The 14,102-nt window shown below is 45.5% G+C and overlaps 1 protein-coding gene across 14 annotated transcripts in view; it reads right to left on the reverse strand.

Moving 5' to 3' along the window:
- Positions 1-1,220: 1,220 nt before the first annotated feature.
- The window catches only part of LOC128347159 (C-type lectin domain family 2 member D-like), a 31,432-nt gene continuing 18,550 nt past the window's right edge, over positions 1,221-14,102 (reverse strand). For 13 of the 14 annotated variants that reach the window (XM_053301366.1, XM_053301367.1, XM_053301368.1 and 10 more), the window contains 4 exons: positions 13,730-13,911; positions 10,412-10,515; positions 7,990-8,161; positions 1,221-5,104 (listed from right to left, as the gene is read on the reverse strand). In XM_053301366.1, coding sequence (XP_053157341.1) covers positions 7,996-8,161; positions 10,412-10,515; positions 13,730-13,911 — 452 coding nt within the window. In that variant the 3' untranslated portion in view covers positions 1,221-5,104; positions 7,990-7,995. Of the gene's footprint in view, positions 5,105-7,989; positions 8,162-8,773; positions 8,901-10,411; positions 10,516-13,729; positions 13,912-14,102 lie in introns of those variants that run through there. The other variant, XR_008317411.1, reaches the window with a different exon arrangement.

Below are 14,102 nucleotides of genomic sequence, written 5' to 3' on the forward strand. Positions count from 1 at the left end.
CCTTGGGAAGGTTCCTCTGTGGAAAGTCCCTTTTCTCTGTGTTATTAGAGCACTCTTCTCTCTATTGCATATGGTTGATGTAATGAAAATTAAATATGAGTATTCAAAAGGCAAAGAGATCAGGGGCAGAGCCACCATTGGGCGAACGGGTTCAAGTAACCTGGGCTGCTGCCAATCAGGGGCCGCGCCTCATGGCCCCAGACACCCGTACCCGCATCTGACATAAGACGTGGGGGCACGGTTTTGCTCCCAAACGGGGCCCTGTTTGGAAGTGAAATCAGCCAGCACTGTGTTCGCAGCATGGCTGGAGTGACTCTCCCTGCCTTAAAGGCAAGGAGAGTCACTTCGGCTGCTCTGCGAATGCAGCGCTGCCTGGCTGAACTCCTAAATGGGGCTGCACTGCCCCATATGGGAGCGAAACCATGCCCCTGCTTCTGACATCAGATGCAGGGGCATGGCTAAATGCTCCCTGCGTCTGACATGACTGGATGAGGGAGAATAAAGTGAAGCTGAATCCAGATAAGACGGAGGTACTTATTGTGCGGGGTCAGAACTCCAGAGACAATTTTGATCTATCTGTTCTAGATGGGGTCAGTCTTCCCCAAAAGGTTCGCAGTCTGGGAGTACTTCTGGATTCACACCTCTCCCTGGTTTCTCAGGCTGAGGCCAGGGGTGCTGTCTATCAGCTTTGTCTGATACGCCAGCTGCGCCTGTGTATCGAGATCAATGACCTCAAAACAGTGGTACATTTGTTGGTAATTGCCAGACTTGACTTTTGTAATGCGCTCTATGTGGGGCTGCCTTTGTACGTAGTCCGGAAACTTCAGTTGGTTCAGAATGTGGCAGCCAGGCTGGTCTCTGGGTTATCTTGGAGAGACCACATTACACCTCTGCTATAGGTTTCTGGGCAAAATAAAAAGTGCTAGTTATAACTTATACAGCCCTAAATGGTTTAGGCCCTGGGTATTTGAGAGAACGTCTTCTTCTGAGCCCCACCGTCCATTGCGGTCGTCTGTGGAGGTCCGTCTCCAGTTGCTGCCAGTTCGTCTGGTGGCCACACAGAGATGAGCCTTCTCGGTTGCTGCCCCGGGACTATGGAATGCACTCCCTATTGAGATATGATCCTCCCCATCTCTGACAATTTTTAAAAAACATTTAAAAACCCATCTTTTTACTCAGGCTTTTTTAGCTTCTTGATAAAGTAAAGGTTAATTCTGTGATTGATTTTTAAATTGTTAGTTTTTAATTCCTTTTGTGTTTTTATCATTGTGAACACAAGTTTGGGGCGGTATACAAGTGTAATAATAAATAAATACATAAAATCAGATGCAGGGGGCGGGGTGGGGAGGGAGGCAGCAGAGGCAGCACCTAGGCCACCACCGGCCTCCCTCCGCATTCACAATTAACGCATATTATATAACAACAGCTTTGTATGATAGGCATATGTTTCCAGGCACAAAATACAATACAATCTTTGGTTAATGCTTATACAAATTTTAAAAAAAAGAATTTAGTTTAAGAATATAATACAATTTCATTAAATAAATACACAGCTGACATGAGGAAAATTTATTTACTTATTTTTGCCTTTATATTCTGATCTTCCTCCAAAGAGCCCAGAGTGGTATACCTTTTATCCTCACAACAACCTTAGGTGGAGAGAGATGCAACTGGCCCAGAGCCACCCAGTGTGTTTAATGGCTGAACGGAGACTTCAACTCAGGTCTCCCTGGAGCTAGGCCAACACATTTACCACTATACTACACTAACTTCTCCCTTCAATTATTTATATCTTTGTAAACCACTTTCGGAACGTTTGTTGAAAAGCGGTATATAAATATTTGTCATCGTCGTATTCGTATTAATGTCAATGGGACTGCTTTGAGTAATTTTCTTCATGTCAGCCAACAGTCAGTTTTTAAAAGTGACATTACTACAAGAAGGATTCTGTTCTAAGATCTATAAAGTCCAGTTGATGTCCATATATTTACTCCTTTGTTTGGTAAACTTAGCTATTGTTTAAAAGCCTTCACTGGTGATAAAGCCTGAATAAAGGGCCAGAATTCTCTAACACCTCATATAAGATTAGCATAAGATCAAACACATTTCAGGTAGCATCTAATTCCTTGATCTAAACAGGATACAGAAATGTGGAAATTTCAATGGGGTTTCAGATTGAAATCTCAAAAGGCATAATGGAAATGTCTTTCCCCCTTTTGTCCATTTACAATTATCAAAAAACTCAGATCAAAATTCAACTACAGGTGTTGTGCGAGGGGCACAGTTATTTGCTTGGGTCTGAGACGGAGAGATCCTTTTGGCTCCATTTTGGCTTGGTCCCATTCAGCAAAATGGTGGCCAGAAATTACCTCAGAGGTAATTTTCGGCCAGCTAGGAACTGCAGACAGTTCATACTATCTACTGAAGTGTGTATACTGAGGTTGCTTTTCCATTGCCCAATCACAGATACGCAAAACTGCGGGTGTTGGGACCACTGTTAAAGAGGGCCACCTGTACTGTCTTTTGCTTGTTTGAAAAAGGTCTGTCAAATATTTTTCAGGTTACTACCATCTGAAGTCCCCTAAATAGCAGGGTAATCACTAATGGTGCAAATCACATATTCTGACTAGTATTAGGATTGTGGACCTGTTGAATTTCTACCTGGACATTTACTGTAGTGTGTTAGAGTTGCTGACCTGTTGAATTTCTACCTGGAAATTCAACATTTCTACCTGGAAATTTACTGTAGTAGAGATGCATGCAGGCAGAAAGTGCAGATGCATAAAGCCTAATTTGTAAAACCAGCATAATAAACAAGAACGTACAAAGTCTTAAGCGCTTCTTTGTCACAAAGGTTAAAGTAATCACTTTAAGTTACAATTTTTACGCTTTGCAACTTAAATGGTCAGCACTTTAAGTATCAGTTTTTTGAGACTTGATTAATTTAGGGGCTAGATTACTCAAACAGCTAACAACAGTAGCTTTCTTTCTGAGCAGTAGCTGTCTTCACAAGCCAGCTGTGTGATCACGCAAGCCCTGGAGCATCTGTTAGAAGAAACTTTTTAACACTGGCTAAGTTTCCAGCTGAAATAGAAAGTGCTGGTTATTATCAAGAAAGTCCTGAACGGGTTGTGTCCAAGGTATCTGAGAATGCCTTCTTCATGAACCCCACTGCCTATTAAGATCATCAGGGGAGGTCTGGTCAGCTCAATTGGTGGCGACTCAAAACCAGGCCTTTTCTAGGGTTGTCCCAGGACTTTGGAATGCACTCCCTACCAAAATTAGAGCCTCCCCTTCTCTGAATGTTTTAAAGAAAAACCTGAAGACATACCTGTTTAATCAGGCTTTTAATCCATAGTTCTAAAGTTTAAAGTTTTAGAATTTTTATGTATCTTTAACACTGTTTTAATTATGTTATTTTTTAAAAAAATAAGTTGTGTTTTAAACTGCAGACCACCGAAGATTTTATATGGGGTGGTATAGAAAGGTGCTAAATAAACAAAAAAATTATATGTTCTGGCCTCTCTTTGTATGAGAGACTATTTTCTTGCCCCCCTTTCCTCAGAAAATCTCTTCAGCAGGCCACCAAACCCTTCTCAACTCTATCCTTACTCTCTTTCCTCTCAAGACCTATTAATCTCTCAGCTGCTGATTCAGTATTTGGTACAGAGAGCTAGGAGGTCAAAGGCTACTTTCAGACGTAAGCATTTTAACAGCTTGATCATCGCCCTTCTGCTTCAAAATGCAAAAGGAATGGAATAGGAACTCTGCTTCCACACATTCTGCTGGGTGTACAGTCCCCACTTCACCAGCTCTGTGTGCGTATTTTCAACCAGGACCAGACATTTAAAAGATTCTACACTCCCTGCCCCATCACCAGTTTCAGCCCTGATTCTCCCTTCTGCATGGCTGCAATCTAGAAAGCAAGCAAGCAAAAACAGAGACCAAAGGCAATGCCATTTAGAAAGGGAAGGGTGAGAGTCCCAGTTGCTAGAGAAGGGCACAGAGAGAGGAAATGCCTAGATCAATGCAGAGAATGCTCTTTTCACAAATACCTCCACAAATAGCTGCATTATGATCCATTATACTTGGGAGAGAGTGCATAGCTGTTCCTTTGTTCAGAAAAAAAGTCAGACTTTCTGCATTAAGGAATGCAAGCATCTGGAAAGTTCAGGCTGACTACAGACGGATGGCTATTTATTTATAATTTCTCTGTGCCTTGAGCCATTTTTGGAAAGGTGATATAGAAATCAAATAAATTTAAAAAAAAATTATGTGAACCCCCTGTAAAGAGTGACTCAGCAAGGTGTGACAATCCCAGACTAAGCACCCTAGCTGACATAAATGTTGCCCCCCAGGGCTATTGTGGACTCAGAAGGCTGCCCACGCTGTTAAGAATGGGCAGTAGCTACCACAGTTCTCCCTGTTACAAATGGGGGAAATTGCGGTAGCACAGCTTGTGCAACCACCGGTTCTTAAGTTATCTTCTGAGTAACAGCAGCCCTGAGGCACAACATTACGGCTCCACAGGGTCGGACAGGGGGCACTGAGAGGGCGGTGGAATGTATGTGGGGAGGGCTCCGGGTTTTGAGCAGAAGGGGTAATGAAGGGTGGGAGTCAGGGTGCACGTGGGGCGCACCGGGAATATGCCCTGTTGCCCTGTGGGCCAGTCCGAGCCTGTGGCTCCATAATGTTGCATATCATGTTGGCTCCTGTCTAGAAGTGCTCAAAGTCACAATGGGAATTTGCTCATTATAAAAAAATAAAGGCTTGCCATCTGTTCTCTATTTCAAAGAACTGTTCCTTATTTAGGATTAAAAAAAATAAGGTAGTGTTCCATTTCAAGTTAATAAGGAATGCAGTTTGTTCTTTTCTTCTTCTTTTTTGTCGGCGGGGGGGGGGGGCGGTCAGGGCCATGGAATGCAATGGACAGCTCACACAGTGACAAGAAGGTGGCTTCATACTGCAGGCCTCTAGGAAACAGCCTTCAGCCCCCTGGGCCAAATAGTCAACTGAGACTGTGTTGTGCAGGCCTCTCTCTTTCTGGTTTAGAACAGCTTTGGGCTGCATACCATCATCATGGCACCTTCCTCCACTCAGTCTCCTGAGAAAAGAAAAAAGAAAAAAGAAAAGGAAGCAAATGCAGTAATATGAAAAATGGGAAAAGGAGTTCTGTTTGCAGTATGTATATTATAATACTTTGAAAGCTCATTGCAGTGTATGTAACAGAGACTTCTCAATTGGAATGTGCCACACCACACTTGAATGTGTGATGTGAAACTGAGAAATTCAGCATATAAATATTCAATAAATAATTGCAATACATTACACTATAATCTAATAAAGTACTGTAAATGTTCGGACACATGTAACATCTCATTTTATTAAGCTCCTCCAATGTGTTTCTTATTTTGGAGCTCTTCAGGTGGCAAGCCAACCATACAAATAAAAATCATAAAAGAGTCAAAAAGAATTCTCAGAAGGCACTGCATTTAAAAGAATATTGAAAGGCTTTAAGGTGGTTAAGTCAAATTATTTTTAGTAGGGGTGTGCAATTCGGTATTTTCGGTGTCTCGGTTCGGACCCGAACCGAAACACCCCTGTTCTGTTCTGTGCCCGAATTTTGCTCACCCGAATCACCCCCGATTCGGATTTACCCGAATCCGAATCAATTTGGGTAAGAAAAACGGGTCCTGGGGCCAAAAGAGTGGGGTGGGGTGGTACTTCCCAATGGGTGGAGGCTACCATCCAAATTTCAGGGGGATTGGGCAAAGGGCTGATTTTTGGTGATTTTTTGAAGTTTTAGTGTCTTTGGGGCATATCGGGGGCAGAAAGTGGGATGTGGGCCAAAAGAGTGGGGTGGGGTGGTAGTGCCTAATGGGTGGAGGCTACCACCCCAATTGCAGAGTGATTGGGCAGAGGGATGATTTTTGGTGAATTTCTGAAGTTTACGCGTTTTTAAGGTTTCCCCCCATTAGGTAGAATGGGGGGTGTATCGCTTCACGTCAGGGGGAAAGGGGTGGCCTAGAGCGGTGTGGGGTTGGTGGTAGTGATGGGTAGGGGCAAGGAAGCTACCTGAATTTTTTCAAAGGATTTGGGCAGAGGGCTGATTTTTGGCTAATTGTTGAAGTTCATGTCTTTAAGGTTTAGATTCTATGATAGCAAATTAGAGTGGATTCATGGTGTGTCATTGAAAATCTCATTTGCTATCATAGAATCCACACTCAGAATACCTCAGAAACAACAGAACCAAGTACCCCATGGGTTAGAAATCCATGGGGGTGGTTGGCACCCTATGTGCACTACACCACCACTCGCTCTGGGCCACCCCAGCACCCCCCAAGTACATTTATGGGGCTGCTGAAAGCTCCATTCTATTATAACTTATGAGGAAAAACCTTAAAGACACGTAAACTTCAACAATTAACCAAAAATCAGCCCTCTGCCCAAATCCTTTGAAAAAATTCAGGTAGCTTCCTTGCCCCTACCCGGCACTACCACCAACCCTATACCGCTCTAGACCACCCCTTTCCCCCCGACGTGAAGCGATACACCCTCCATTTTACCTAATGGGGGGAAACCTTAAAGACGCGTAAACTTCAGAAATTCACCAAAAATCAGCCCTTTGCCCAATCCCTCTGCAATTGGGGTGGTAACCTCCACCCATTAGGCAATACCACCCCACCCCACTCTTTTGGCCGAAGGACCTTTTCAATTAAAGTAAAAGGAAAGCAATTTCTGCATTGTAATCAATGGAGGCAAAAAGGCGGGAAATTCAAAGAGACGTCAAACTGAAAACGGAGGGGGAAGAAGAAGACAAGGCTGGCACTTTTCTAGGGCACAAAAAGGAGACCCAAAACACCCGAAAAATTCGGACCCGAAACAGGGGTGATTTGTTTCGGGTCCGAGAATTATCAGGTCTCATCATGGGTGATTCAGTTCGGCTCCGAATCACCCGAAATTGGTCGTTTCGGGCACAGATCGTTCTGTGCCCGAAACGTTTTGCACATCCCTAATTTTTAGTCCACCTTTTTGAAACTTACAAATTATAAAGACAAAATAGAAATTGTTCAGGACATTCAGGGTGAACTAGCTTAAGATCCACTGAAATAAACAGTGTGAGGTGCACCCAGCAGTATGGGGTATGTGTAATAGATTATACTGTCAAGCACTAGCCTTGGTCACCCAGAGGCATTTGATAAGGAAATGAGCTTCATCAGTGGCATGGCTATTGCAGACTAGAGTTCTACTTACTGGCTGTCAAGCAAGTAGGGTGGCTTCCTATGGGCAGCTTCCTCAAAGTGGCAGGAGGCCTGAGGTCAGGAGGACCAAAAGGATCTGCTAGGCAATCAAGAATTGAGGGGCAGGAGAGAAGGCAAGTGAAGAATCAAGCCAGGAGCTGGTAATTGGATGGAATGGCCAGGATCATGGAGTGAGCTGTAAGTTGGGGGTGGAGTCAAGGGTCAGGTCAGGTGCAGTGTTCCCTCTAACAGGGATTCCCAGGTGTTGTGGACTACGACTCCCATAATGCCCAAGCAAAAGCCATTGCTGCTGGGGATTCTGGGAGTTGTAGTCAACAACACCTGGGAATCCCTGTTAGAAAGAAGGCTGGTCAGGTGGACAAACCAGTAAGCTGGAGGTCAAGAACAGAGTCCAAAGTCAGGCTGGCAAACAAATTAGAAGCCAGGGGTCAAGCCAGGTAGACAAACCATAAACCAGGAGACAAGCAGTAAACAAGATATCATGAATGGAACAGTCAGATGGAAAGAGGTTCTCTAACCTCAGGAAAGGTCAGATTCAGTCTCTTTGCCACTACACTGTACCAGCTTTTTCTTGCTCCTGTCTGTCATGGGCAGAGAGCTACCAAATTCTTAGGAAAGACAACCAAATGTAACAGTGAGCCTGAGTGCTGTAATATTTGAAAGAGGCTGCCATGGAAAGAGATTGGATCCTCCACTGACTGCTACATCACTGAAGACTTGGCATTACCTTCATTTATGTGGATGTAGAATTTGTGCCTCTTTTGGCGAGGTTTGGTTTTCTCCTCTTGGTGTTAGCATCTGGCTGGCTGCAGAGGAGGTTTTTCTCCAAGAAACATCTCGTACTACTGATCCCAAGGTCATTTAGGTATGCACACTGGCCTTCTCCCCGTATTGTAAACCTGAAATAGGTATCAGCATTTGATATATATTATTGTCTGCACTACAGTGACATCTGCAGGCCTAGAGTGAACATTACAGTAAAAGCTCTTCCAAGGATAGCCCCAACTAATTAGGGATGGGTTAAGTTACCTAGGAAAGGAAAGATCATGCTGGTGTCGACTCCTGGCGACCACAGAGCCATGTGGTTTTCTTGGTAGAATACAGGAGGGGTTTATCATTGCCTCTTCCCGCACAGTATGAGATGATGTCTTTTCAGCACCTTCCTATATTGCTGCTGCCCGATATAGGTGTTTCCCAAAGTCTGGGAAATATACCAGAGGGTATTCGAACCAACAGCCTCCTGCTCTCTAGGCAGGTTGCTTCCCCGCTGCGCCATTAGGTGGCTCTAGGTGCTCTCTAACACAGTGGATGGAGCAAATCATTGTGTCTGTCAGTCAGAACATGGTGGGGCTCACTCAAACCATGACATGGGCATAGTGGTCACATCCCCAGCTGTACAGAAATGTAAAATTCCTCTTGCATGCTAGGCACAACTATTCATTATACTGTGGGACACATTTCATTATATTGTGGGACATATTCAGAAGGGTGGATACATCTCAAATCCTAACCTGTAGCCAGTCTTTCCTCCTCAGCATTGCCCTGCACTCTTCTCCTAGGGGCCTTAGACGGAAGTTCATCCCCCTGGAAGCCCACCTGGGCTGTCCTGCCTCAAACCCTCAAGGTCTAGGCTTCTTCCTGCAGGAGGTTAAAAACAGTGTCCTAGTTTGCTGCTGGGATGCCCTTTCTCCTCCTCCCCTTCCCCACTGATATTTATTTATTGTATTTATATAGTGCCTTATATAAAATCTCAGGGTGGTTTACAATCAAAACCCAACAATCATCAAAACCTATAATCATAAAACAAATTAAAACCACAACCAATAAAACTTTAAAAGCCTGATAAAAACAGGTGTGTTTTCAAAAGTCGTTCAAAAACAATCAGAGACGGGGAGGTTCTGATTTCACTTGGGAGCACATACCAAAGCCCTGGGGCAAACCTAGGGATGGTCTGGTTTTGGGTCACCACCAAGTGAGCTGGTGGTAACTGCAAATGGACCTCCTCCAATGATCTTAATAGGTGGCGGGGTTCATGAAAAAGGCACTCTCTTAAATACCCTGGCCCAAGCCATTCAGGGCTTTATAGGTAATAACCTTTTAAGGGCAAACACCAGGGGTATTGCTGCTCCTTCCATCACCTTAGCCTGCCCTGTGGCTCAGCAGTGCTCTAAGGTGACATCACCACCAGCTGCTGTTGAGCTGCTCGCAAGCAGTAGAAGGATTGGGGACAGAGGTCAGGTGCCATGGTGAGTTGGGGCCACAGCCCACAAGGCCTTTTAATCCACCACTTGGCATCTGAACCCTGGAATGCGAATTCTGAGGTAAAATCTTCAAAATGTGCCAATCTGCAATTTCATATTTAAAACAACATTATACGACTAGAAGCTTCAGCAAATTTAAAGTATTTGTGAATGTTTATTTCAGGTTTAAAAGGAACATGCTTTGGGCAATTTATTAGTGAGCTTTTCAGTCCTCTTTGGGGTGCTTCCTAATATATGTCTTAAAGCACTGATCATGAAACATAACGGGGTTAGCAGTCTCATGGATAAAGTGGCCCACATACCATGCAGCAAAATGTGGCCACTTCAGAATCTGCCCTTGCTGCTCTGTGTGTGTAAACCCCACAAGTGGTGCTGCAGAACGAGGCGGTTCTGCTGTGACATAAAGTTGCACAAATGCACTTGCACAATGCAATGCCAATTATGTCCAACAGGTGTCACATCACACAACTGCATTTGCACAATGTTACGTCAGAGTGGAACCCTCCTGTTCCACAACACTGCTGGCGGTGTTTACACACATGCGTTTCACTCTGCGGTGTGTGGGTCACCGTCTTTTGACTGGGCATACATTTTAGAATGTATGTCTGCCCAGTTACACATCCACAGGGGGAATGGTCAGTAATGTACTCAAACTTTGGAAACTAGTATATGCCTAGAATCTAACCCAGAGCTGCACAACTTCAGCCCTCCAGCGGTTGTTGGATTACAACTCCCATCTTCCCTGACTATTGGCCACTATTGGTTTAGGATGATGGGAGCTGTAGTCTAGCATCAGCTGGAGGGCCGATGTTGTGCAGCCCTGATCTAAACCCAGAAGAGGAAAATATTAATAAGCAAATGGAGGGAACAATGGGACAAATCACTTACAGGTTGTTAAACTCTGTGCCATTGGGCCATCTCCAGGCCTTGCCTTCTTCTCTCGAGAGGCCAATCCAGTAATGATGAGGGCGAGTAAAGCCTGTTAAAAATTCCTAGGAGAAGGGAAATCAAAGAAAGACTTAGATACCTCTATCAAGCCCTAGGACATGGCATGCCCTCCCTTTGCTCCTCTGACAACATGCTGCAATCCTAACCCTATTCTGCCGTGGGATGGAGGGCAACTGAGGGCCAGCTAGCTGTTCAAGGGAACAGTTCCAGGGAACAAGGCCCAGTTCCGAGCTGCCACCAGATGTACCAGTGGTAACCAGGGGTGGATTAACCTTTTTGCTGCCCATAGGCAAAAAGGCTTTTGCCGCCCTAAAAAAAGAAAAGAAAAGAAAAGCAGCTGCTATGCGGTGGCAGTAGCTGTGGGGAGCTTGGAGGAAGGATGTCCCCCCTTTTGTCCCCTAATGATCACCGCTGCCGGCGGTGGGAAGGGATGGAGCGTAATGGTGGCTGGCTGCAGGGGGGGGCGAGGAGGGGAGAGTGCCTCTAAAAAGCCCGGTGGGATGTGGGGCGGTGAGCTCGGAGCTCCTACCTTCTACATTCCCTCCTTCCAACTGTAGCCCATTTCTGCAGACTGTTTCTGGCTTTTCTTCCACGTGGAGGAAGGAGGTATCGCTGCCCTCTCCGCCATCCATGGCGGAAAGGATGGTAGGAGAGCTCCTCACACAGAGCGCCTTCCTCCCAAATGGCAGAAATCGGGCCAATTTCAGGCCTCTGCGCACGCATGCGCAGAAGGCAGGCTGTGTGAGGGGCTCTCTTGCCGCCCTCTCCGCCACCATCCCACGCCCGTCCCGACCTGTCATAATTTGGGAGGCAGGCAGGCCCACAAGGAGCTCTTGCTGCCGCGCTACTGCGGTGCAGCGGCAGTTTTGAAAGTTAAAAAATAAATTTAACTTTCCTCTGCCATTTGCCACTCCCCAAGATTTGCCACCATAGGCAATTGCCTCTGTTGCCTCTGTGGTAATCCGCCCCTGTGGTAACTGGAGACAGACCTCTCCAGATGACCTCAGCATGTAGTGGGGATCATACAGAAGAAAGTGCTCTCTAAGGTAACCTGGACCTAAGCTGTTTAGGGCTTTAAAGGTAATAACCAGCACTTTGTATTTTGCCTGGAAATGTACTGACAGCCAGTGTAACTGTTTAAGTACAGGCATAATATGGTTTCTCCAGGTTACCCGAGAGACCAATCTGGCTCCCACATTTTGGACAAACTGAAGTTTCCAAACTATGTACAAAGGCAGCCCCACATAAAGCTCATTGCAATAGTCAGGTCTAGAGGTTACCAGCAGATGCAGCACCATTATTTTGAGATCATTCTCTTCAAGGAATGGAGGCAACCAAAACTGATGGAAAGCACTCCTGGCAATAGCCTCCACCTGAGAAACCAGGGTGAGGCATGGATTCAAGAGCACTCTCAAGCTGTATACCTGTTCCTTCTGGGGGAATGTAACCCCATCCAGCACAGGAAGATCTGACTTATACTTCTTTACACAAAAATTCTGGCAACTGGTTCAAAGGCCATAAAACCAGACAGTTAGTTGCCCTTTATGCAGGATGGGGGAAAGTTGGAAACTCTGCCCCATTTCCCGGTTGCTCCACTTGCACAGACATCAAGGACAGGTGCCATGATTGAGAAGCAAACAATATCTCAGTTTCGTCTCTTTTGCAGCTGTGAAGGGTTGAGTAATTCTTTCTTGACTTACACAACAATCCTGAACACTTAAAAGTTAACTCCCGTGGCTTGCTCCCTGCTAACTGGGCAAAGAGGCACCTTTTAATGTGGTGATTCTCTTTTATTTATCAGGGGGAGAGAAACTGGCCCTATCCACCCCCAGCACAGAATCTCTCCAGTGACTGTTGCTGGTATCTGCCTTATGTTGCTTTTTAGATTGTGAGCCCTTTGGGGACAGGGAGCCATCTTATTTATTTATTTATTTATTTATTTATTATTTTTCTCTGTGTAAACCGCCCTGAGCCATTTTTGGAAGGGTGGTATAGAAACTGAATGAATGAATGAATAAATAAAAATATCCTGCAGCATAACATGGGCACTGCAGCACTGCCCATGCCACTGTGGTGCTCTAACACGTGCGATAATGGGGTGCCAAGCAAGACAGCAGTATTATGTGCGATTGTGCAAGAAGTCAATTATCCCCAATGGAGGTCACACACAATGAGGCTCTACACATGATCAGAGGGGTTCTCTTAAGGGGTTCTGCAGGGAGAGCAGGTCAAGTCCGCTCTCCCCGCAGACGATCCTCAGGCTAGCCCTGGGTGGCCGGATCGACCGCCCACACGACTACCGGCTCTGTTACGGAGCCATTAGAGGCGGTGGGAATCGGGGGCTACTAAGCCCCAGGATGCGCAGGGCATTCTGGGGAGACCCCCAAGGCTAGGAGGCTTGCTATAGCCTCCCGGTCCGGCGTGTGTGTGTCTACTTGTGAGTTGCTGCCACGCAGAGCTGTGCGGCAGTGACTCACAATCGCCAAGACGGGGTTGGCGGAGCGCTCGCTAATCGGGCTAACCACTGGAAGCTGCATGGCTCTCAGAGGTTCACACGTGCGGGGGAAACCGGGTTGGGCTCCCTTAGCCTGGTTTCCTCCATGTGTGTGAATCGCCTCAGCGTGTGATCCCACAAGTGGTCAGTCGTTCCAGTACTGCTTTATTTTGTAGCACTGTTGCTGCATGTGTTAGAGCCCTGCAGTGGCACGGGTGGTTTTTTAGCACCTGTTTTACACTGCAGGACAAGCAAACCAATGCATTTGGGCCACATTGTTAAGGAGGTTAGTGATGAGGGGAAAAAATGGGAACTGTTCAAGACATCATTCTTTCTCATCCTTCCCCTTCCCTCTCTCTATTTTTGTCTCTCTCACTGCTGGGATTTAGAAATTATTCTTTAAATTGGGGGGAAAGAAGAATGTAGTAAGCTCCTTCAACAGGGACCTGCCACTCTTGCTTATGTTTTGTCAGTCACCCCATACACCAATGGGGGAATAATCATGGCTTGGATCCCAATGTATCCATGTTCGCAGAGCCTCTTTCTTGGAAAGGACTGATCCCCTCACAAGAGGAGTCCTTATACAACCACAATGCTCCTTTCATTCATAGGAGGCTCTATGAATGCAAGGTTAAATTAGGATGGAAGCCAATCATCATCAACAACTGATTTTAAAAAACCCAAAATAAATGTTATTGCAGAATTTTTGATTTGCTTGTTTGGGATGGTTAGCCCATTTGTCATGACACATACTTGTTCCTTACCAGATCTACTATGGTATCAATCACAGCCAAGGAAGCACCAAATGAGGAACATCTATTTTCACTTTCAGTCCAATTCCTTTTGTCTTCAGATGCATTGTAGCATTTTCCTTGATACCCAACCCAACGGTCTGGACAGGCGGCACCAATAGAAGGACAAGATGGACAGGGTTGTGGCTTTCTGGCTGGAAAGAAAGCAGGTTGCCTAAAGTTAAGAGAGCATAAATATAACCTCTGATGAGAAGGACCTATCTGTACTACAGACTTAAACTCATCCCATGGAACTCTGGGAACTATAGCTCCATTAAGGGAGCTGGAGATGTCTAAGAGAATGTTCAGCACGACAATTTCCAGGAGCCCTTCCATAATCAGGGGT

The sequence above is a fragment of the Hemicordylus capensis genome, chromosome 2 (assembly GCF_027244095.1).
Source record: "Hemicordylus capensis ecotype Gifberg chromosome 2, rHemCap1.1.pri, whole genome shotgun sequence".
Lineage (NCBI taxonomy): Eukaryota > Metazoa > Chordata > Lepidosauria > Squamata > Cordylidae > Hemicordylus > Hemicordylus capensis.